Genomic DNA, 24,832 nt, shown 5'->3' on the forward strand with positions numbered 1-24,832 from the left:
GTGTTTTATGTCAGCAAAATACTAATATGATCAAGATGGAGTCTGTCCTTTTGCTTTTGCAGAGCTGGATTTGTGTGACTCTTGAGGATTCTCAGAAGAGGTAAAGCAACATGTACCACTGCCTGTGATATGACTGTGTTTAAACTGTAGCATTCATTTTCTCAGATCCAGCTTATTCTCTTGAGTAGAAATACAGTTTTAGCGTACGTGTTAAAATGGTATCTCTGTATATTTGCTCTACAGAATAGCACTAGATCCTTTGTTCATGCAATGTTTTAATTGGGTTTAGACCATGTTGCTTTCTGCTTGTTTCTACCTGGTGCCAGACCAGGTGTTTCAGAAATGTTCTCCTGGATAACTGTTACCTTTGCGTGAACATTAGAGATGCATAAAGTATTTTTTTTAAAGGAAAAACAAACTAGGAGGGAGGGGTTTGAAAGCATTTTTATTTTATGTAGCTGTAGTACAGATCTTCGTGTTATGCAGAAATAGCTCATCAGTTTATTAAGCTAAATGTCTTGAAACACTCGGTCTTGTCTTTTTCCTTTTCCCCCATCGCTGTGTGCTCTTTCCTTGGCGCAGGCAGGCAGGCTCGCTGTCTCTCCCTCTCCCTCCCTCTCTCAAAGGCAGGAAATACTTTTCAGGCAATCTGGGCCTGGTTGTTGAGGCCCCTTTCACAAAACATCAGTCTGAATTTAGTAGACAGAAGTCACTGGGAAAAGCTTGACAGGCTCGTGCTTAGCTAAGGCTCCCTCCAGCTGCAGAGGGAGTTTTTGTTAGAATCACACATTGAGCAAAACTGCTTAGAATAGAGCAATGATCTCAGTAACGAAATCTGAACTTTTATGCTAGCAGGAGCTAGCTGAGACCGGGCTCTTTTGTTTGTTTGTTTGCTCCTTCATTTTGTTGTTGGGGTTTTTTTTTTCTCGTTTCATTGACCAAATATTTTGGGAAGGTCATGTCCAAATTCCTGATTCTCTTCATCTAGGTAAGGCTGTCTTGGAATCTTTCTATACTTTAAACTATCCAAAAATTTAAAAAATAAGAAGGAAATAAAAGAAAAATCAGAAAAGAAACAAGCAGCGGAGTGTTCTGCGTTCAGGATCTCAGCACTAGAACTGGAGGTAAAAAAATCTGTAATTTTAAAAATATACATTTAGTTGTAGACTGTGGCAATTCTGTTTATCAAAATATCTATAAAAATAGATCTATAAAAATATCTTCATGTACATTTTTCTTCGTCTTTTAAAAATATGTTTGATATGCTGGTCCTTATTTGCTTTCTTATATAAATAGAGCTGTATGGTCTTGTTTGCATATTTTTTAGTGGACATTAAATAGGAAAGCTAGAGGTGTGAACGATTTCTTTTTTCACCACATTTAGCAACACGGAGGGCATTTAGGGCTATGTTTTTTTCTCTCCCCCCACCTTCCCTTCCCTCCCCTCCAGCAGTAATGATGATGATGAGTGCTTTATGTAGATATATCAGTTATACCTCTGCTGGGCTTGTTCTCTAGCCTTTTCTCAGTCATAGATGAAATTTGTAGTATAAGTGACAATATAGTTTTAAATGTGTACACTCTAAATCTGAAATTCCAAGGTTTATTTGTTGGCTTTAGCTAAATTAGGTTATTTTTAGTAGCTTATGATTAGATACACAGTTTGCTGTGTGCTGTGCTAGCATTTAGAAGAGGAAAAGCAAGACTTAGTAAATGTCAGCTAACTATAATTTTCAGGAGGAAGTATGGATTTACTCAGTCTTTTTTTTAACCTAGTAAACTTTTAACTAGTAAAAATAACAAGAATTTGCTTTTAAGGGAGAAATTCAATACGTTATCCTTGACTGATATGTGAATGGATGAATATTTTATGTAAAGTTGTGATTTAATTATTAAATTGTCATGGATATCAGAAGCATTTCTCATGGCAATCTACATAGCATTCTTTGTCTTCCTGAAAATCTAAAAAGACAGTTGTTGCTAATAAGAAATCTGAAAGATTCTTTCTTACGTGCATCATTAAGGTTCCATATAGTTACTGGCCAGATTGGTAACTAAAGAGGAGTCGTCTGTTCATGTATTTCAAGAATTTTTCAACTGTGCTTTTACTGAATATTTTTCAAAATGATTGGTGAGTAATGAAATGACTTTGTGTTGTGGAAGGGCATGAAGACCAATAAATACTCCATAATGGAGTCAAGTATCTGCTCTGCAATAGATTGAGAATTGTACACTTTACTGCCATTTGGGTAGAAGAAAGTTGTTCCTAGTGGTCAGAAGTGGCTCTGGATTGTGAAGGGCATGCATCTGAAGGGGGCAAGGAACAACCAGTAGGCAGCAAATTTTTCCTGATTATATTCTGAGATGCATTTTAAAATCACAATCGCTCATTTGCTTATGGACAAGTCTTCTCCAGGTAGGTGTCCTGGTCTGGGAGAACTGTGATATATGTAGGTAGTGGGACTAAGAAGTTGAGAGGAATCTGAATGGCTGAGTCTCTTTGTCACTTGCATGAAATTTGTGCTGGAACGTTGATGTCTCAAAGGATTTAGCCTTAGTGCCTTTCACTGCACAGTGTTCCCATACTTACTTCTGCATATATATGTGCACGTATTTAGTATTAGTGAATACTTTAGTTAAACAGAAGAAAATATTCCATATCAAGCAGTCGTCTTCTGCAGCTCTTCTGGGTTTTAAAGCATGTAATGACCTCATCTGACCTCACTTGCAGATGAAAATACTTGACACCTGAGGCAGTTGAACTACAGGGTGGACAACAAAATAAAACTCAGAAAGTATTTTCTCATTTAACTCTGAAGTTTCTTGTAGACTATAAGAAAATGTAACACAGATAGTTGCCTGCCTTTTTTATTTAGAAGGTTTAAATAAAAGTCCTGAAGACAAATCATTGTTCAGCTTCTGGTTCTACTTAGTCTAACTTCTCCATTATACTAACCTTATTTTGTTTTTTTAAGATATGGTTGATCAAGAAAAAAAATTCACAGAAAACCTACTGTCTAAGAAAACCTCTAAAAATTATTTTATAGATACATAGCAATAATGAGAATGGAAAATGAGTATCTAGAGTTTTTTGACCTTGCTCTGTTCCTTCAAAAATGTTAATGTCCTTAGTTTGAAACAAGAAAATAGCCCAAGTAGTTATATCAAATGACTCCTGTAAAGGAAGTTAAGAATTTATTTCTGCAGCCTTGAGAATAATAATTAATGCAAGTGGTTAAATTCATATAATAGAAATTATTTAAATAGACTTCCTTTACCATAAATTTATGTGCCTGCAAACTTACTTTCTTTTAAACCTTGTACCCGTTGAGCTTTTTGTTAAATTCCGTAATTAAAATACTGGAAAAAAAAGTTTGTACAGTTAGGCCTAATTCATAAAGTTATCCATAACACGAAGCAATCCCTCCTAAAAGAAAATTAAACCCAAAGATAACAGCTTGAGTGGCCAGTTTTTAAATAGGTAAAGTTTATAGTAATTCTGTTCAATTGATGAGCTTAAAATCAATTTTTAAATTATTCTTTAGGTGGTGGAACAATCAAAGGATTGGCTTTTGCACAAGTCTCAAAAGTTAATTATCTTTTTTTTTAATTATCAAAGGCATTAAGCTGCATTTTTTAGGATAATTTTCTGTTGTTCTTAACATGAATTTTGTTGCTGAAATGTATCCTCCTTGTTATAAAGCATCCCTGAAGAGGGCAGTAGCAGAAGGAGGAAGGGAACTTTTCTCTTTTCTCAAAAATGACATATTTTAGAGTATGGTTCCATTTTCTGTTGTTTGTTTGTCTGGAGAAAAAAATTAAAATATGTTTTTTTATTTTGATGTTCTGTTCTTTTTAGAAAAAGAAAAGCAAAAAACCAAAAACAGAGTAACAGAGGGGCCAGAGTAATTGAAGTAGCATATCCAGAAGGGCTAGGTCTTGGTTTCCTTCCTAATAGGAGAGAGCCTCTGGACGTCTCTGATCCAGCATGTCACTCAAAGTGGGGTCAACTAGGGCAAGTTGCTCAGGGCCTTGTCCGCTTGGGTTTTAAATATCTTCAAAGATCATGATCAGTGTTAATACATAGTGAGGACTTTAAGACTGGCTGTATACACAGGTATGTTTTTAATACATGTGTATATATACATGTATATGTACATGTGTACATATTCATACATGTATATATATATTTTACCCCAAATCAAAAATACACAGAATTTTCGCATACAAATCCTATATATATGTAAATATTATTTTATTGTAATAATTACCAATATTGAATTTAAATATTTTTATCATATTTCACCATTATTATTTGTTGATGATTTGAGGTACTACTTATTTAATAACAGCCTGTTGGTAGAGAATTTCAAATCCACTATTACCATAATTGCTTGTTTCTCTTTAATGAAGAAAATCACTTATGTTGAAATGAGAAATGCCTGGAGTCTTATCTCTGGTGTATTGTACATCAGTTACTGAACACAAATACAGAGGTTTGCCTCAGGCTGTATGTATCTGCATTAAAACCAGTTTTACTCATATGATGTATTCTTTACTTCTACCCCTCATTCTCATACAGTCTTTTTCTTATGCTGGTTTGTGATATTTCCTATTAGTTATTCCAATGTACCTTGTGTCAAAATCTAGTAGATTTAGATGAAATGTCCTTGAACTTTAGGAAATTTTGTAAACAATTCTGTCACTTCTGAATCTCTACTGGTGGTACTCCCACCCTCTAGCTCATTCTTTATCGGTTCTAGAGTTTTCAGAATAAGTACATCTTATTGATGAGAGTTTCACACAAGGAATCAAGCATGACAAATACTCTTCAATGCTAGAACAAATAAATGTTCCAAGTTGAACATCATGTCACTTGTGGAAGTTCACCTTATGATCCAAAATTTTACTTTGGATAAGAGGGAGGCAGTGTTGAGTCTCAAATAGACAACTTCATTAGATTGAAAAGTGAGGAAAATCTGAAGTAATATGGAGGATATTTGCAAAGTGTTGTTCTGCTAAGGGAGCTAAGGGAAAATGGAAGAGGCAAGAGGAACCAGTGAGAAATGTAGCTAACCAAAGCAGTTGGGTTTGCATTATTACAGCTATACAGCTGCACCTTATTAAAGAGCATTCGAGAACTTTAATATTGTATTATTAACATCTTTGCTAAGACTGTCACAAAATATGAACTTCTTTTAATCTCCTTATGAATTTTTTCATGCAAGATACAGACATGTAATGGGCAAGGAAGACTTGCATTGAGTTCACTGGTTCAGTCTAGAGCACTTAACTGTCCACTTCTGGGTAGTTCCGAGAAGCTCAATGCACTGGAAGTTGTACTTTTAAATTCTTTTTTTTTTTGTCCACTAAATGGAGGTATCCCTTTTCATTTTTCTTGAATTGTATATCTTCAGGTAACACTGTTTTATCAGAGAGGTGGCAGCTTTTAATATTAATGCACCAAAATAAGAAGTTTTTGCTGAAAGGATGATCTCTAAGAGTTTTACGCTCCACTGCAGAGGCTGGACTTTGAGGATTCCAGGTTCAGAGACAATTTTACACTTAGTTCCATTGAATACCTACGTGCAGATGACAGTGCCTTCTTGGCAACTTACAAGTGTTGAGTCACTGTCAGCATAATTGGATATACAGCTAAAGATTTTTAAAAAAGCTTTTGTGTGTTGTGTTAGAATTGGTAGCTGGTAAAGGAAATAGACTTGAATTGGTTTTAAAATCAAGGGGAAACCTCCACATGAGCTCAGGACGCATCTGGTTTATTTTTTCTGTACTTATATACTCAAAAAACATAATTTCCAGGGTTGGGCATATCTTTCCAGGCAGGGTACAGATGATGAGTAGGAGAGTATCATTATAAAATCAGGACATCAGTTGACGAGTTTGGAATTGAAGCACTCTGGAAAATACCGTGGAGAAGGTCTATTGACTATGTCATATTCACAATATGCCTGTTAGAGGCAGAGAGAAAGGAGATAAAGAAGTGAGATACATACACTGTACAAAAGTCCAAAACAAGAATATTTTAATGAAAAATAGTAAATTTCAGGATTATGTTTGAATGCAGACTTCCCCCCCCAGTTTCTGGGGGGAAATTTATTGGGGGATAAATTTATAAATTTTATTGGGGATAAATAATTTTATTAGGGAATAAATTAAATTTTTGTACTCCCTTCAATGCAGAAAGAGGACTTAATTAGGTTCTCCAGTGCATTTACAACACATTTAAACATTTAAAATGCTCAGAGTGCATTATATGTTATTTCTCTCTCTAGTTTCAAAGAGATACCTGGTAAAGAGCCATTTTGATTAATTTTTGCTTTTCACATATTCAGCTACATTCCAGAAATATTTTCTCAGTTTACTCTTGGAACTTTTTTACAGGTGCAATAAATTGGGATTTCAAATGATACTGTTAGTGATTCGTTCCCATCAAACAGCACAGTCATCTCAGCAGTCGTTCTCCGTAGACTCTCAATATTAACATATTTGTCTTTCTCGATGGGAGAAAATGATTTTCAGCTCTTTGTATACAAAGTATAGGCACAATAATGTCTAAAATATTTTTCAGTCGTGTCTGCACCAGGAATGAAAACATGCCCCCTGCTATTCAGTAAGCAGGCTAGTTGCCAAAAGTCATTGTCCTTAGTGCCACAGATTTCATAGCTCATGGCTATAATGAGCAACAGCAACTTTTTTTTAAATGGAAGCACCATATTAGAACCTTAAATCTAAAAGGCAACAGGAATACATCTGGTTAATTTATATTGTTCTCAAAAGGACCTCATGTAGTTAAAAAATTTTTCACTAGAGTTGTTAGCAAATGGAATTTCTTCTATTCTGGGGAAAAGCGGGGAGAGGGGGAGGAGAGAAGGGGTGTTGATCTTATTACCCTAATTCAGAACCAAAAATAATAACCACAGTTTTCTAGGTTTCCATATCTTGTGGGATGGCCTTTTCTCATTTTGCATCTTCTTTTCAAGATGCTTACAGTTAAGCCATGGTGTAAAGGGAGGTGTAAGGAATCTGCCAATTATGTATCTTTTCTCTTCTCTGGGAGTGGGGAGCTGAAATGATTTTGGGGAAGAATTGGAAGGGTGATGAACTTTCCATATAGAAGACCTCCTAGGCAAAAAAATGACTTTAAACCTTTACATCTTCGATTACTTTTCTTTATTCCAAAGAAATAAGCAATTTATATTATGAAATCAAGACAGTATATACATAATTTTCACACTACTAAATTTTGGAGACCAGCAGACTTACAAATCAGAATCACTAGGTATCATGGCTCTGATTTTCTTCTTGAAAAGTCTATGCTAGAAATTATTTTTGGTTTAAAACCTTTTCTCTTTCTAGTGGGCAATTATAAATATGATAGCTGTGTTGTCACTTTGAGATGATGCTGTGGTGAAGGGAATGGATTTGTGTAAGAGCTAATAAGACTTTGATGCTTAGTAATTAATGTATTAATTGTACTAATTAAATGTACACAGTAATGTACTAAAAAAAACCTAACAAAAATATAACAAATCCTATAATTGTACTAGAAATTCTTGAGAAAAGAGTATTTCAGTATTTTATCGAGTATTCAAAATAGGACAAAACCAAAAACTTAGGTATTTTAAATTTGGAGTTTAATTGGTTTTGATTTGATATTTAAATTGGGTGTAAATAACATAGATCTTTAGTAAGCCTGGATAACTGTGGATCAGTTTGGATCAAGTCATTTCCCCTTTGTCATCCTTGAGGAAGAGGTTCAGCTGATCTGAGGCTCAGCACTGGAAATGAACCAAATACAAATACAACCGAACTAAAATCCACTGTAATCATGCGTTGACTACAAGTAAAAGCTCTTCTTTGTATGATGATGAGCACTGGTAATGCAGCTACTTTTTGAGGAATAGAAAAAAAAGCAATTCCATGATTTATGTTTTCTAGCAATAAATTAGGCACATTGACAAATTTTGGGCTCATACCTTAGAAGTCAATAATATTTTCACAAAACAAGAAAGACTTTGGATGTCTCTGAATGAACCATTTGCCAACTTGACTTTATATTTTGTGGTGTCTAATGTATTGAGATTTTATAATACTGCTGCAGAGTATTCCAATTTTTGTAACATGTTAGCTGTCTTCTAAAGAAAGGACGTTAACATCCTTTCTTTACCTTGAACATATTACACATTTTCACTGGCAGTAAACTATAATGACCATATATGACATATGTCAGAATCTGTAAAGCAGTAAAGAAAATAGTTTGCTAAAGGATGAAACTGATCCTCGAAGGAAAGAGGAAATCCTTATCAAGTCAGAAGAATGATTTCAGGTACATCGCTTGATTAACTTCTTATGTTGCATTTCTTGCATCAGAAATAACAAACTTTTTGCAGTATATCTTTTATATTTACTAAACATATAACTTCTATTTATTTACATGCTTAAGCAAGAAAAAAAAAATCTTCTTTCTGTTTTAATATTTCTACTTTCTGTTTCTACTTTGGTCTTCTGCAAGTTTCTGTAATATGAGGCACAATGAATAAATGTTCTCTCTCTTCATGATACTGCTGATTTTTATGTGATTCTAAATCCTCTTTTTCCCAAGCAGGAAATGGTCATGCATTTCATGGCTCCTCAGACAGAAGCTATACAATACTTATAATCCTTTTTATTGTTTTTTTGCTAGTCCTTCTCCTACTTTATTTCTCTTTCTGCAATGAAATTACCAAAATTGCATTTAGTTTTCAGTTCATTGCATGAGAGTTTAAAAAATATTATTTTAATATGCTACTGTATGCTCAGTCTCTCTTTTGCCTGTTGTGCTACATTCTTTGTAATTTTCACTGAGTTTGAAATTCAGTTCCAGATTACCAGCCACAGTGACTTAGTTTTGGGTTTGTTTTCCTGATTGGTAGCAGATATCATAGAGAGTTGTAATATGTATTTATAGTTAGGAGTATTTTTTTAATCACTGCATGCCATTTTATTTAGTAACAGAAAGTTTCATGTGCAATTTTATCTCCTAGATCTCCACTGCATTTGGGTTAAATTAACAAATTTCATAATTTCACTACTTTTCTTGTTCTGAATAATATAAAAAGCACAGGTTCTAATAGCTGCTTTCACAAATCTGTTCATGATCTCCCTCTTTATATTAATAAATAAATAAATAAATTGCATATTCTCACTTCTGACTTTCTGTTTAGTGTCTGGGGTTTTTTAATTTTTATTTTCATTCTTAATTAGATTTTTCAGCCAGTTTACTACATATGGAAATCAGATTTGCAAGTATGTAGTTCAAGACCAAGTGGTCTTTATATGATTTGATTTTAAACCAGCTTTTGGAGCATTCAATCATTGCTCGCAGCACTCCAAGTCTATGTGTGTAGAGCAATTCCCCCTGTTCTTCCCGACTTCTCATTCTGTGGAGATACTACTCAAGAGGTCTAGTAAGGAGGTTGGGGATTTGTGGGCCAGAAGTCCCTCTGCTTCTCCTTCCTTTCAATGATCAGAAAGAAAAGACTGAAAAAAGTCTCTCTCTTATCCTAGAAAGGCTATACTTCCCACACTCACTTCCAGTCCCTGCTCAGGATACCTTCTGGCTCTGTGGCTCTCCCTCAAGTAAAGCTCATCTCTGACTCCATAGGCATTTGCTGTTAGCTTGGAAGAACATCCCTCTTGAAGCTCCCCAAATGTCTCCCTCTTTATGTGTCTCCCCTTTTATTCCTGTGTTCAGAGGGGGTAACTTGGGTACCTTTCAGAGTTACAAATTTGGTAATATCTCATTTGAGTATTGTTTTTCAATTCTAACATTTGGTTCATGATCACTTTGTTTTCTTGTCCTGGAGTCTCTTCTAATAAATGCTTCAATATGAGTAGGTTCCTCACACTTATCAGAGGGTTGTTATCAGCTGTCTTTTTTTGGATGTCGTTTGATCTACAGCTGGCCAGCAATTTTTGTCCTGAATGGCATGCAGAATGAAGCAGAAGAGAAAAACTTCAGGGGATTTGTGTCTAGTAAGCTGTACTGTCTCTATGGCTATAGGGGTTGCTTTGATTTGGGTCCTTTAAAAGCAACTTTTAAAGCAGAGGCATATATTACAATGTACCTGAGTCAGTCAGTTTTAATATACCCGTTTGTCTTGGTGTAGGCAGGACTTCTTTAGCTTTTCTTGAAAAGTGAGAATATCAAGTACTCATTGCATATTTTCACAGAAGCTCAAACTCTTCTCTTGCAGACAATATGTCTCGGGATGTGGATTTCTGTCAGATATTAATTACTTACCACCTTTTGCTGCCTCATAAAGAATGTACCTCTATTTCTGTCCGGTGATTCATGGCTGAAAACAAGCAGTAAGAGATCTCATGAAAGAAAAGACAAATACCATGTGAAAAGACATTATTGGCATATGTTTGTGTTTATTTTTACAAAAATCAGCATCGGCTATATTACTAGTCTGTGTCCGTATTTATAAGTGCATCACATGCTTACACATGCAAATCTCATCATTAAAATTTATATAAAATATTTCTTTTTTTTATTTAATTCTGAAGACATACTTGTCTTAAGAGTACTATGCTTTTTCTGATAATTAGAATAAAGTAGTAAATATTTTCAAAATAGTTATTAGTTCAAATGGTTTTTAGTGTTTGGTCTTAGATGATTATCTTTTATATGTAAAAGAAATTAGGGAAAATGCATCTGGTACTCACTAAATTAATATCCTACAATAAATGATCCACATATTTTTTATTCTAGGACAGCAAGGTCTATAAGCCTGCACTACTACTTATATAGAAACTGCAGACAAGGTGATCCTCCACTTCAGTAAAATCCAGAGGGTGGAATATGTCCAGGAAATAAGAGGATGAAGGATTACATTTTAAAAAACAGGAGATATTTTAAAATAAATAGCTGAGTGAAGACCTAGAGGCTTATGTTTTATCTCAAATTATTTGTAAACAACATTCTCTCTCAGAGATTGGTATGGCATTACTGAAGGAACTGTATGTAAGCCAGACCAGGAAGATGGGACATGAGTTTATAGGAAACAGACCCTGTTCACTTAGACTTCCTTAAACAAAGTTTGCTGACTGGGGTCACAGACCAATGAAGATAAAATAATGATAACAAAATAAATATTTCTTCTTGATCTCCATTGCTTACATGTGCCTGCTATGTAAAAAATGCAATGAAACAGTCTTTCATCTTCTTTTCAGTTTGTAAGCTAATGCTTTGCCTAATTAATTTCTTCTTTTCTTTTTTTTTTTTTATTTAAACTGAAAAGATTTGCATCCCATGTAAAGCATTAGCAAAAATGTAATTCCCCTGGCATGATGGTGAGACTTTACTGCCTGGGCTGCCCTCTCAGAAACTTTCCTGCCACTTAGACTTCATAAACTCTCCCGTGTTCTCTGGAACTTGGTCTCTTCCAAAACTTTTGTATTTATTCCAACAGGGAGGTCGCATATAGTTCAATGAATTGTCCGTATGCTGGAATTGGTGAAGGCAGCAGAGATGTCACACTTGGGTCAGTGGCAGTCCTTGCTTTGGCCATATGCGGATGCCTCCAATGTGTCCTCCTGCACAGCAGTGTCTTCCTTATGCCTGCTTTTGCTTTTGCCATAGCCCTTCCATCCTAATGGGATGGAGTTCACTGTCTCAGCTTGTGTGGTGGCTGATACTGCTGAATGTCTTCATGTTTCTGTCCTTACTTCTTTCTTCCACTCTGGGAAAAACAGAGTGGGCTCCATTCCTGTGTCCTGGAAGGCTGAGAGAGGAGATGAAGGACCAGAGAACCCTGGTTGTGTGCCTCTGCCTCCCCACTCTAGTAAGTGGGATGTTTTTGTGTCCTGTCCTAAGCCCCAGAAGGGAAGCTGCTCTGACAGGTCTGGGTAGTCACAGATACAGACATTTGAGTAAGTCTCCTTCCTTCCCTTTGCATTCTCACTCTAGCTCCAAGTCCTAAGACTTCCTGCTGCAGCTTTTGCATCTTTCGCAGGTGTCAGTAGGTATTGGGTCTGTTTAAGGATAGTTCTTGTAGACCACCATGTTTCCTTCAGGAGAGAAGCAAGAGAAGGTAAAACGTGTGTTGAAAAATGCATGGCATAGCCAAACCTGAATGGAATTTCATGAGACAAAGATGCTTCTTTGAATTTCAAAAGTGTGCTGGAAACAGTTTAAGTTGAGTTTCTCAGAAAAAAATCACAGGAACCTTAATTGAAGCAAAGTGTTAGACAATCTAATTATAGAAGAGCTGACCAGTTCATCATCACTTCGTGTTTTATCAGTTGTAAAGTAACTATCAGTTTTGTGAAACTAGATACCAAGCTTCCAAAATAAGCTAGCATAAAAGTTTGCCCAGTTTTCATTTCCATTATGTTTTACAATGAAAGGAGACAGTCAGTAAATTATTATAAAATCCATTTAAAATGGCATCTAGTTTTGTAAACAATGTGAAGCATCACAGAGGGTTCTTGAAGGGGGTCTTGCTGCAGTGTGATCACCCACTGCTCACTTCCATTTCCTTTGGTCAAGAATTGTCTGTTGGATCAATGTTGCCAATATTCCTTAGTTCAAACACACGATCAAGAAATTTTATCCAGGAGAAATCTTTATCATTTGTGGTTTTGTATCAAACATTTATTTTTCAGAAAGTTAATAGTACCAAGCAGTACTAAACTTATGCTATTGAAAAGTAAAAGCAAAATATGAGTCTGAATTATGGCAACAGCTGAGTGGATGATAAAATGACAGATGCTTCTATCAGAAGAGGTCTGCTAAACATTTCAACACACCGATAATGGCTCATCTGACTGTCATAAAATTCAGGAGAAATCAGATGCAAAGGTTTCTAATTGTGGGATGACAAGAATAGAAAGTGAGAAAGGCAGATTCTTCTTTCCTTGGGTGAAAGTACAAATGGACTTGGGAGGGGCATTTCTCAGAGGACAAAAGATGCTGCATGTCAAGAAAAAAAAGCAGCAATAGCAGAAAAGCAGTGATCAAGGTAGGAATGCTTTCTTTTGCAAAGTGGCAGTGCACTTTGTTCTCTGGAAGAGAAAGAACAGTTATGAATTTCATTCAGAGGTCTGGAGTGGTGAATCCTCCAAGGCATAACTTATGTGCCTGCATGTGAGTGAAAGGAAGTAAGTTGTCCTGAATAAAGAGGTAGAAAAGAAAAAAGTTCCTTATTGGCCCGTAAGTGTCAAGCAATTAGAGCAGGAAAATAATTTCTAAGCTAAATTGTTTAACACAGTCTTTGAGGAGTGGAGAGGGAGTGGAAGAAGAGTAGGCTTCCACCAAACTATGGGCTCCTTCATGTACCTTGGAAATGACAGGATTTCAGGAACCGGTAGGTGAAGCTGTCCGGAGAGGGGGTGTATGTACAGTAGATTTTTCTTATTTAGTGCTTATATAAGCTCATATGTTAGAGAATATTGTGACAATTAGAATAATATGACAATTACCACACTTGTCATACCTTTATTTGTCTTGCATTTCAAGCAAAGTATTTTATATTCTTTTGTTTAATCATTTTTCTGCAGTCTATGAGGCAGCCAAAACTAGTGATAGTGTGAGTAAAACAGAAGGGTTCTAAAGTAAAATTTATTTGTTTTTCAGTCTCCATGAAATATAACTCTCCACATAAAAAAAATGAATAACAGTAAGGGATCTGTTCTCCCCTTTCTGCACACGTGTAACTGCATTTCGCAGCAGCAAGATTAACACACACCCATTAACTCTCTGAGAGCCTGCCTTCTGCACATTAAAAGCAGCCTAAATCTTAGGTAGGTGGATGCATGTATGTCACTGGGAAGTTGTATTTTTTAGCTTTTTACCCTTAATATTACTAGGGTCTTTTCTTGGTTGAGAGGGAAGAGAGATGGAAGCTGCAAATGATTTGCATCCATGTGCAACTCCAAACTTTGCTCATGAAGGACAGTAAAAATCATTGAGCCCCTTCTAGTAAACATGGCTCTTTTCAAAGGTCAAAACAAAACATAGTGGTGGTTGTAAAACTAATTTAATTGGTTTTGAGGAGCTTTAGTGCTCATCAGAAAAAGGTGCAGCAGAAGTTAAAAGTATTCTCAGTATTGATTTTGCACTCTGTGGTAATTTTGGACCACACACACTTAGAAATAGCAGGAGAGTATAAGATGAATTGAAGCCAGAATAAGAATGCAAATGTGCTGCAAATTCATACAAAAATTTGACTTCAGATTTTAATATTTAGGCTTGTTTTCATATCTGACTAGCAAAGAAGACAGAATTATAAAATTGTATTAACTTCTTACTACTAAATTTTGCCTCTGAAAGCAGATAATTTTTTTGGCCTGGCTCTGTGTGTTATTTTCCATTTTGCTCAGCCTCCCACACGCTAATGACTTCTGCATGGAATTCTCTTACCCTATGAATATATGTTCTTTTTAAGCAGAGTCTCCACAGAGTTGGAAAATGTGAATGTGAAATGAAGCTTGCCATCCTAAAAGGAGGTTAAAGATCTAGGAGCGTGTACAAGTCTATCCTGAAAGCCAGTTTGTCAAGACATAATTTACGAAGGTTCAGTTACACAGGCATAATTCTGTATTTCTTTCAAGATGAATACTTCTGTACCTTCAGGCATGTGATTTGTCAAGGCAGCTTTGTGGCCTGGTGGGCAATCAGAATTTGCCTTAGTGGACTGAAACGACCTAGAACAAACTCAGTACTTAATCTTCTCTATTGCTGAAATCAATAAGCACATCCATGCTAAGTGCTGACAGTTCTTATGTAGAGAGTGAAAAGGAGAAGCACCTGCTCCTTGAACTTCTAATGTTTCGTGAGCCAGAAGTTTTGTTTTCTTCTTTGACAACAAACTTGTTAATTATATTTTATAATGCATAAATTAATATATTTTCTTTATGCTAATATATACATGCAATGACACAAGATTAATGTATCTCAAATGCCATCATCCAGAATACCTAATACAGCAGTCAGTACAAATTACTCACATAGAAAACCAAGCAGGGACAGTGGGCTCTGGCAGAGCTGGGCAGTCCAGGCAAGTAGCAAAGCTACAGCCAACCACACTGTCTCACAAGCTACCTTCTGGAGAGTCCTGTCCTAAATAAGAGTTTTCTCCTTGCCTTACACTAGAAGGTAGGGTTTTTTTCAGGTTTATAATGTATTTGAGGTAAGGAAATATACCAAAAGCTTAAATTAGTTTTTCTAGAGTTGTATTTTGAGGGTTAGGACTAGATGACCTTTAAAGGAACCTTCCAACTCAAACTGTCTTATGATTTTATGATTTTATTTTTTAATTACTATACAATAACTGATTGCCTCTGCATTTGCATGTAACATTTGTACTTACAGCTTGTCCTGAAGAGAATGAATAATAACAATAAAAATGAGAGCCACTGAATGGGCCAAAGATACTCAGAAGACAAGTGGTTTATAACTTTTATAAATTCAGAATAACCATGAAGTTCTGCTCTATCTCTTTAGGAAATAGCCAGAATTTTGCACTCCACCGATATCTGTGGATGAGGAAGAAATAAAAGTAACTTTGTGTGCAAGCCAACCATAAGATCTAATGCCATTTGTACCCATCAAAATTAGTAGCTTATGACAGATACAGTTAAGACAAGCTTGTTATCAAATTTTGGCTCTGGAGCTGCTTGCTTGTTCATGTCCCTGTTTATACCATTTTTGTTTACTTGATACTGGAAAGTAATCACAACAAAAAAGTTATACTGAATTATGAGTGCTGTCAAGTTTTGTATCAAAAGTATTAAACTTTAAAGAAAATAATCATTTAAATTCAATTTTTTCTGGTCCCACAGTCTTATCTTGTTTTAGACTTTTGTTTAAACTGTTCCTTCCCTTTTATTTTCTCTTTATTTGGAGTTGATTCAATGACACAGTCTTTTTTTTATTTCTTGCAGATGTTGAAATGATGAAACACTCTCTACCTCTGGAGCAGTGCACAGCAGCCATGACATCTCTGGTCCTCTGTGGAAGGTACACTGCAGCCTGCTGCTGAACTATTATGACATGTCTCTAGCAATCAGAAAGAAAAGCTGGGAAGAGCATGTGACCCAGTGGATGGGATTGGCTCTGGAGTCTGTGGAGTATAATACAGCATGTCGTCACGGACTTGTAGCTGATAACTTGCAGACAAGTATGGAAAAAGATGAGGTTTTGAGTGTGGATCGAAAAGAAAAGTGTGCTTCCTTTCCAGAGTGCTGCTACAGTGGAGAGATGACTGGCTTCCCTGAAAAGCAGCTGGGAAATGTTTCAAAGGAGGTGGATGAAAATGATAACCATGAGGATGAGGAGCATTTTCTGGAGGCCAGCACAGAAACCCTAGTTCATGTGTCTGATGATGATGATGATGATGACTATTCAGCACTCAACCTGGATAGCGTTAATTACCACATCACTGCTGTAGGAAGTGAACCAAAAGATGAAGGGCAGAGTTTAAATGGAGCGGGGTCCTTAGCACAGATGGTACCAATAACAGAGGGTAACAAGGCAGCTGAATCATCTGGCATAATTGGAGATATAAGTGAGGAACCTGGCTGTGACACAGTTCATAAAGAGGAGATGAAAAAAGATGATGTTTCTGGCAGTATTGGCCAAAGCCTGGAGCTTTGTAATTATGAAGGCTTAAATGAAGTAGTAGATGTAGAGAAAGAAAATTGTTTTAATTCTCCAAATGTGAAAGAAATTATTATGCCTGGGAAGCAGCTGCTTCATACTGCTGTAATTGCACAACAGCGCCGGAAATCTGATGCTTTCAAAGACGGGCTTGGAAAGTCTGACTGCAATGTGGTAGAGAGTGGGATTTCTTCTGAATCATGTACCAGTAGTGATAGACAGCTCTGTTCAGCAGTGGAATCCAGCAACTGTCTTATGCAATCTCCTCCTTGCTCTCACATCCCAGCAGTGGAAAATGGTCTGGATGAAAGAGGTTTCACAGAACCTCAAGTGGCCCCTGAAAACAAATGCCTTTCAAATGTCAGTTCAGCAGAAGACATTCAGTGTTTACATGTAAGGAATCATTTGACCACACAAGAATATTCAGACAGTCAAGTGAAACTGCGCAAAAGAAAGGTAGGATACTTATAGGCTGCAGACATTTTTTTGAATGTTTTCTCCCAATTTCTTATGACGATGATACTGTGCCTAATTCATTGCAGAGAAAAAGTGATTTTCAGCTTTGTTTCATCAATTTATCAAATTCAAACTGTTTCAAGACACCTATGTCTATACAATAACTAAATTTTAGGAGCTCTTTTTGAGATCTAAAAATGGCTGAGTTATAAACTTGTATAGTGCCTTATATTCACTTAATATATATTATTTTGTATGCTTCATACATGCCGTTCAAGGATATGAGTGTCTTCTATGGGTTTGGTTTTATTTTTGGTTTTCTGCTGCTATCAGGTGTCATTATCTGTTTCCTCTGAGGAAACAAATTGTGTCCAGGAGTTTGGAAGCCTTATTGAAAAAAGAGAACAGGGGAAAAGTGCAACAAAACTTTAAAAGGGAAAAAAAGGAGCAGAAACATTTTGCAGTAGTTCTTTGTTTTTTAACTCAGCCCCATGAGCTTATGTTCTTGCAAAAACAAGTATTGCTGATTTTGGAACAATGTTTTGTAATTTTAAAGCAACAAGAGAGTTTCACTGTCTTCACAAAATAAGGAAGGGTATCATTACAAAACTGTAATGGGCAGATTCTCTGGCAATAAAACTCCCATTGGCTTTAATGGAAGGAAACGTGCTGACTGTGGTACTATGGAATTCATCTTGAAGTCTGGCTTTTCCAGCTATGCTGCTTATTTTAGCTAATAACCAATTTGTAATTGTTTACTTCTCTCTGCCTTTTTACATTTAACACCATCCAGCCTCTTTTGTCTGGCTTTTTTTTTGTGTGTATGTTTTTTCTTTTTTTAATAAATATGGTTTCTATTAATTGTGTGGGTTTTCTTCTATCAGGTACAGTGCCTCAGTAGCTGTTTCACTAAAGCACAAATTCACATATCTAAAGTACTCTGTACCAACACAGCATCCTGAGCTGCTGGCCATTGCTTCCTTGTGTTGACCCTTTGGTAATATTAACACTAGATTGATATGGTCAGAAGCTACAAGCAACTTTTTCAAAAGGTTTCAGAAGCTCTCAAAGCCAGTCTTCCTTTTTAGTTCATGCAGTCACAGTCAATGCAGCAACTGCTCAACTGATCTCAGATTAACTATGGCTCAGAGTTACAATTAAGAAACAGAAACCTGTCTGGCAGTACCAGACATGCTAAACTTATATATCTGTAGAAAATGGTTCAAGTTTAAAAACAGGAAATTAACCAAATTAACATAATATTTGAGAACTAATTGACTATTATAACCATATTTTCAGCTGGTCTACTTTAGCATTTCATTTTCTTTATTTTAAGTGTAAAAGTAAAAACAGTTATATTAAGTATAGTTGCTGATGTCCATGTATACTTATACATGTATTCATATTGTTAGCATGCTATACTTTTTTAATAGCTTTGATCATGCTAGTATCTCCTTGTATTTTGTTTTGAGGTCACGTACTCATCTTTTAAATATATGTTTATGAGAATATTTGAGAATGTATGTACTATTTGTGTTTGTGCCATTAAATATTTTAAAAGACAGAATATAAACATTCTAGTGAGATTAATGGTGAGAAAACCTAAGAAAGGATATTAGCATAAAAAGGAGCAAAACAAGGAGTTGCTTCAAGGAAGGTTGGGAATTACGTGGCTGCAACAACTGTGAAGTTGTGTAGTGTAAAAGGGATTGGAGTCTGTAACCTGAAGGAGACCTCATGTCCCTTTGGTTAAAGAAATCTTTGCCAATCACTGTGAAACGTATGGCAAACAGGAAAAGATATGGTCTGCTATCATTTGTGGTATTATTTATCTCTAAGTTCTCAGGGACTTTTACAAAGAGCATTCCTGCATATGGGATTTTATCACTTATATCTAACCATGCACTATTTTACAAAAGTCTGTCTGTGTTGGTAATAGTGTGTAATGAAAAATGTGTCTATGTTTATAAACTTCTCCTCAAAGCCACTTCTGTAATTTTAAGAAAACATTAGAAAAACTAGACTTGAAACTGAATCCATCCATAAAAGCCAAGTATTTGCTTTGCAGTGACAGGAAGACTTAAGGGATTGGGTATGGCATATAAAACCATTTCTCTCAAGGTCAACAGTTCAAACAGTGCAGTTAAAGCCTAAAACAGCACTGTCTGATTAATGCTCGGTGTCAATTATAGTTGCATATAAATATGTGCCCGTGAAAGTCAGAATATGGGAAAAGGCACATGGAGATGAATTGCTGAAGGTATTTGGGCACCTAAATCTTGAGGTAGCACCTTGGGTGATCAGAGAAAGGTGCTGATCTTTAGACACTTCCATGACAGTTAAGAACTTAGGACCTTAGAGTAGACACCATTCTGCTCTTTCTGGTAATAAATTCTTCTGAAAATCTGTTTCTTATTAACATATTTTAAAGTGCTTTTAATTGTGGCAATAGAGCATGACCTTCCCTCTTATCTTTAGATCAGCTGTCTCCAAACTGAAGCTGAGGTGAGAGACAGTGTGGAATTGCTATGCTTGCTCTGCAGACAGATGCAGATTTGAGGGCTTAAGGGCTTAAAGTTTAGCATCTTTGACCAGCACTACCTCCATATCAGTAAATTGCTTTAGTCATGATGGATATACTGACACTGAAGATGCTTTTTTCAAACATGTCCAGCTGCTGCAGCATTCTTTGCTTCCTCAAGTCACCAGAGTTCAGATGGTTGATACACAGCATCTCTTTTCCTTTGCTTTCTCAGAAAGACTTCCTAAGGCTCGGAAATAGGAAGGACCTGAATTTAATTGTGAGAAGTTAATGATGTTAGGTCTAATTTAAAGATACACAGTAATCAAGCTTTCCTGTTTCTGTGTTGACTGATAATCAATTCAGTTTATCCACAACATGAAGTTGATGGTTATTAATGACTCAGAGTAGCAGAAGCATAAATGGATTAACTATATGTGGGTACAAAAACTAGACCCTTCTGTATGCTTTTCTGGCTTAAATAAATTTTAAAACAGTCACTTCACTTGAGAATTGTGCATTCTGAATTTCCAAAGATTGGAATAATCTTTGGAAATAATAAGCAAGCTGTAATGCTTGGGGTATTGCAACAGCTCACATTTTTGTTCATATGTATAAGGCAAAAGAGCATTTAGAGAGTAATATTATACAAAACCAGAAGAGTATCAACTATTAAGAGAATACAACAAAAGGAGAGTATTTAATTACTATACACTGATTTCAAAATAGAAGAAAATGGCCATTATCTTATAAACAAACTTTCAAATTATTGCATGTGCCTCATTTTATGCATTCTCTAAACTGCTTATCTCATCAAGCTTAGGCAAAGCCAGAAAAATCCTTGCTGGGGCATGTTGAATAGGTGCACAAATTAAGCAGAACTATAACGCATTAATTTCAGTTCTTTTACATCACAAAAAAAGCTACTTTATTCAACATCAGCAAAAAAAGGTGGATTGAGGCATACAGTTTCACAGTACATTCTCATCACTCACTTCCCAAACACAATCACACCTGCAGTGTTGCAGCCAGCGTTTTGTAAATGCAATTTTTAAAACAAGGCCAACACAGCTCTTTTGAATGATGGATCAGTAAAGGTATAGAAAGTCATCATGGTGAAGTATCACTCTGAACATTTTGATTAAAAATCCATGACATTTTAAAAAAAAGTAAAGCATCAATAAATTCCACCTACAAAAGAAATTTTGGCTTGTTCCCTATATTTCATTGTTCTTCCACACTCTCCCTTAGATTTTATTTCTAGAGATCATTCAAATGTGAAGAAAACAGCTACAGAACCAACTGTTACTGTTCACTTCTCTCTCCTGTAGGATAATGTTATATTACCTATTATGTTTAATAAAATGCAAAGTGACTTATGACTGTGGGGGGAAAAAAAGAAGCAACAAAACCACCATATATAATGGGAATTAGCACTGGGTTCAATGCATAGGGGATTATAATATCCCTGTATTTAAGGAGAGGTGGAGATGAAGGATTGAAAATCATTCTGCATGCAAAAGGGAAGAATTACTATTAATAGGTTTTTTAATAAGGCTCAGGAAGTTGTAGTTAATATTTAAAACCAAAATTAAATCCACAAGCTAGTATCAAAAGTTTGAGGGGGGGAGGGGAATTGTGAAAAGATAAACAGATGTTTTCAGTCGATGTACACAAACCTACAAGAAGTATGTTCTGATTTGATCCAGAGTAAATGCAGGAGACTTTCCTCACATGTATATGGGCTGCTTTGAATACAATATAGTTCAATATCTGAATGTCAGAAGAAAAACAACTGAATTAATATACACAAATGAACAATTACATATCAAAATTGTTCGTTACCTGATCAATTGTTTTCTTAGTTTGGATATTTACACTTGCATGCCTCTACACTTGCAAGTAAACAAGTTTGCTGAAAATCTGTCATTTATGGCAATAATTAAGTATTTTTCATGTCCTATGTTTTATATTTCAGATTGTAAACATGTAAGAAAAAAAAGTTGCTCTGTAATCAGCCCTTTTTGGTGTACAAATTCCTCATCTCTCTTTTATGAGACTTTTTGCTTTTAATATTTACTGCTTGCAGTTCTTCATGGTGGCCTGCTTAGAAGCTTTCCAGTTTCAAACAATTGATGTTATCTCAAAGTCAAAGTCCTTCTTGCAAGACCAAAGAATATAACAGTCAGTGCTATTCCTAATGCTCACTATTCTTGCTATTATTTTAATTAAGATTTCTAGATCAAATGCTGTGTGCTTTGCAAAGGATATTTAGGGAAATAGCTAATAACAGCAACTTCCACTGTCAAAGAGATGAAAATTAATTTAAGAACAAGATTATCAGAAGAATTGCAGTAAATGTCAAAAGAAAGCTGGGTAGCAGGTAAGCTGGGTTTACACAGGTCTTTGGAACAGTGCTTTTTCCCCACAGGAAAGCTGTGAGGTTTTAAAATGTTGTTTTACATTTCCTGTACTGTTGCAATAAAATTTAATTCTTTATTTCATCAATTATAATTATACTAATGTGAGAAAACAAAAAAAATTGCTTACTTGAATTCAGACCTTTCCATCTGCATTTGCTCCTTGAGTATTACATGTGTACATGAGACATGAAGGCTGACTTTCTTCCGTTACGACTGGAATTAAATTCTCTTTTACAATGCCAAGACTATGCATTTTATGTCAAGTTAGAAAGTTAGGTTCTTCCAGGAGCTTCTGTTTGTATCACCTTGTAAATTGATTTCACATGAAACCTGTGGAGTTTTGCCTGCTGGTTCCCACTAAGGTACCTGGGAGAGATAGTAGAAAAGCTTCCCAAAAAGCCATAAGATCTACCTGTTTTACTGGAATTGTTTCTTTGCAACATTTTCCATGCCATCTCTTCTATTCACGTTGCATAATCCTTTTCAACTGAGCATTTAAAAAGTGATGTGAGCTTGTTGTGAACAATAGTATCCCACATTTTAGGTATTTTTCTTATTTCATTGCTGTTAATATACTGGAGACCAAGTTTCCAGCTCTGACACAAGTATGTCTTTCTGAAGTGTTAATCTCCCTTTACCTCAGTTCAGTCTTTGTTGAATTGGGATCATTTAATGGTTAATTATTTTTTCATAACCATTTTTAATTTAGCTTATAAGACTTTTAGAGTCTTTTGTTGTTTTTATTTTATAGAGACTGGTTTAATAGGGATCCAGTCTAAAATATTGCTAGATAAGTAGTACTATCTAGGCTTTTTGGTGTTGCATTGCAAGAGGTTAGCATAGGAGAAGCAAGCATACAAGATAAAAGTACCAATAAAACCAAATAAAAACAACAGGAATGTGCAGGAAATCTTAATTAAAAATGGAAACATGCATTTTGCTGTATCCTGATTTTGCAATAGCGAATTGAATTTACCTTTTTCTGAGGTTGAGTCTGCAAACATGTATCGGTAACTTTAGAGACTAGAGAAGCTAGTTACTATAGAGGTATTAGCACTACAAAGTTATTTTCAAATTATATGGTTCTCTAACTATATTTCCTGTACAATTCAGACCTGCACTTCTGCCAGAGTAGATTAATTTTCTTTACAGAGATTAATAATATAATCTTAGTATCTAGGAAATGTTTTTTCTTAATTTTGTAAAGGGCAATGGCAAATGCACATATTGGAAATCTGATAATCTCTTTTTAAAGATAATCTTTCAAACAGCAGAAATCTATTTCATCAGGTGTGAAATTTGGATTTGCTTTTGTACCATTTCTGCATCTCTTATAATTTTTGAACTTTCTATAGGTCTTTTAAAGGTTCTCAAATTTTTCTGAAGGTTTTAGGAAAGAGCATTAATCTTTTATTCCGAGCTCATAATTTGGATATGAACACCATCAAAAATTGATGAGAGCTCTTAAGCCACAACAGCTTTTTGAAAGGTTAGCTGCTACCCACAACTTAGAGCTATAGTCTGTAGTAGTAGTACAGTGGGCAATTATTACTGAAATCCACAGTTGCTTCACCACAAAGAATTTGCTGCATTTGCACATTGTTATTAAACGGTCATAGTTTTGAAGGCATCGGGAATAATCTGGCAAGAAGTGCAAGTAAAGCAAAACAAAGTATGATTTCTTTGTAAAAAAAAAAGAAACCTTCTTAGCTGTCATGAATATTTGTTTCTCTTCTGCATTGAAAACTTGCTTTCTAAATTTACCATGTAATAATGAAAATGTGGTTCAAAAATATAAATGGACTAAAACAGTTGCATTTACGTTTTTTAAAATTACATATTATCTACGGTAATTCATAGAAAGTGGTGGTCATAAAGCACTCCTATTATTGTGGTTACATGACCATGAATTTTCTCAGTTGCTCTCACAATAATATGTATCATAAATATTATCTCCATCTGGGAAGCTAAAGAATGCTTTCCCACAGACTTCCTTTGTGTTTGGACTGAAGTATGATGTATTTCAAACAATGTGAAAATATTTAAAACAAGTTCAGAGCAGAATGGGATGATTGCCAGGCCATTACAGTATAACCTTTATGCAAATTTTACTTTGACACATTTTTGTGGCAATGTTCAGCAATAAATTTTAAAAGCTGACAGCGTTGTCTAGACTGCAAACCAAGAGCCTGTTGCACATCAAGTTATGCTTGGAGCTGAGCTACCTAAAATGGTCATGAAAGTATTTGTATTTATACCCAGTTCGTAGTCACACACTACTGCTTCACCAAAATCATACTACGTGTTTCCAGGGACCAATGTAGAGAGCTTTAGTGTCATGCCGTGTACACTCAGAGACTCCCAATTTTGTCCAGATTTGCAGTATTAACTGGAAGAAAACTTCTAAAACATTTTTAGTTTTGATTTTAAAATGAATCTTTAAAAAATCCTTACTGGTAAAGGTCAATTATTTACTGTTTGCAGTCTATAAATTCCCAGTGGTAGGTCATATTAAATGGACCAATGACCACTTGCTAAAATGACACCAGATTTTTAACTAACGTCAGACTTTTAAGGGAAGCTGTCTTGGGAGAAATAGTATGTGAAACCTTTAACAAATGAGAAGTGGAGTTAAGACACTTGAGCAAAACCCTCTGGACTATATGACATCACTCTTCACAACACACTTTTCCATTGGTTAAAGAAAAATTTTTTTAAAGAAGGACTTTGCTTCCTAGAGCTATTCCTCTGGCACTATCACAAGCA

General features: G+C 35.5%; 1 protein-coding gene across 3 annotated transcripts in view; it reads left to right on the top strand.

Annotated features, from left to right (window-relative positions):
• Positions 1–738: 738 nt before the first annotated feature.
• Positions 739–24,832, top strand: part of DLC1 (DLC1 Rho GTPase activating protein) — a 227,662-nt gene continuing 203,568 nt past the window's right edge. For 2 of the 3 annotated variants that reach the window (XM_017837386.1, XM_017837545.1), the window contains exons 1-2: positions 951–1,124; positions 15,952–17,122. In XM_017837386.1, the coding sequence (XP_017692875.1) occupies positions 16,061–17,122 (1,062 nt within the window). In that variant the 5' untranslated portion in view covers positions 951–1,124; positions 15,952–16,060. Of the gene's footprint in view, positions 1,125–15,951; positions 17,123–24,832 lie in introns of all 3 variants that reach the window. The other variant, XM_017837460.1, reaches the window with a different exon arrangement.

This window comes from Lepidothrix coronata, unplaced genomic scaffold (genome assembly GCF_001604755.1).
Source record: "Lepidothrix coronata isolate B3197 unplaced genomic scaffold, Lepidothrix_coronata-1.0 Scaffold0, whole genome shotgun sequence".
In the NCBI taxonomy this organism is placed as follows: Eukaryota; Metazoa; Chordata; class Aves; order Passeriformes; family Pipridae; genus Lepidothrix; species Lepidothrix coronata.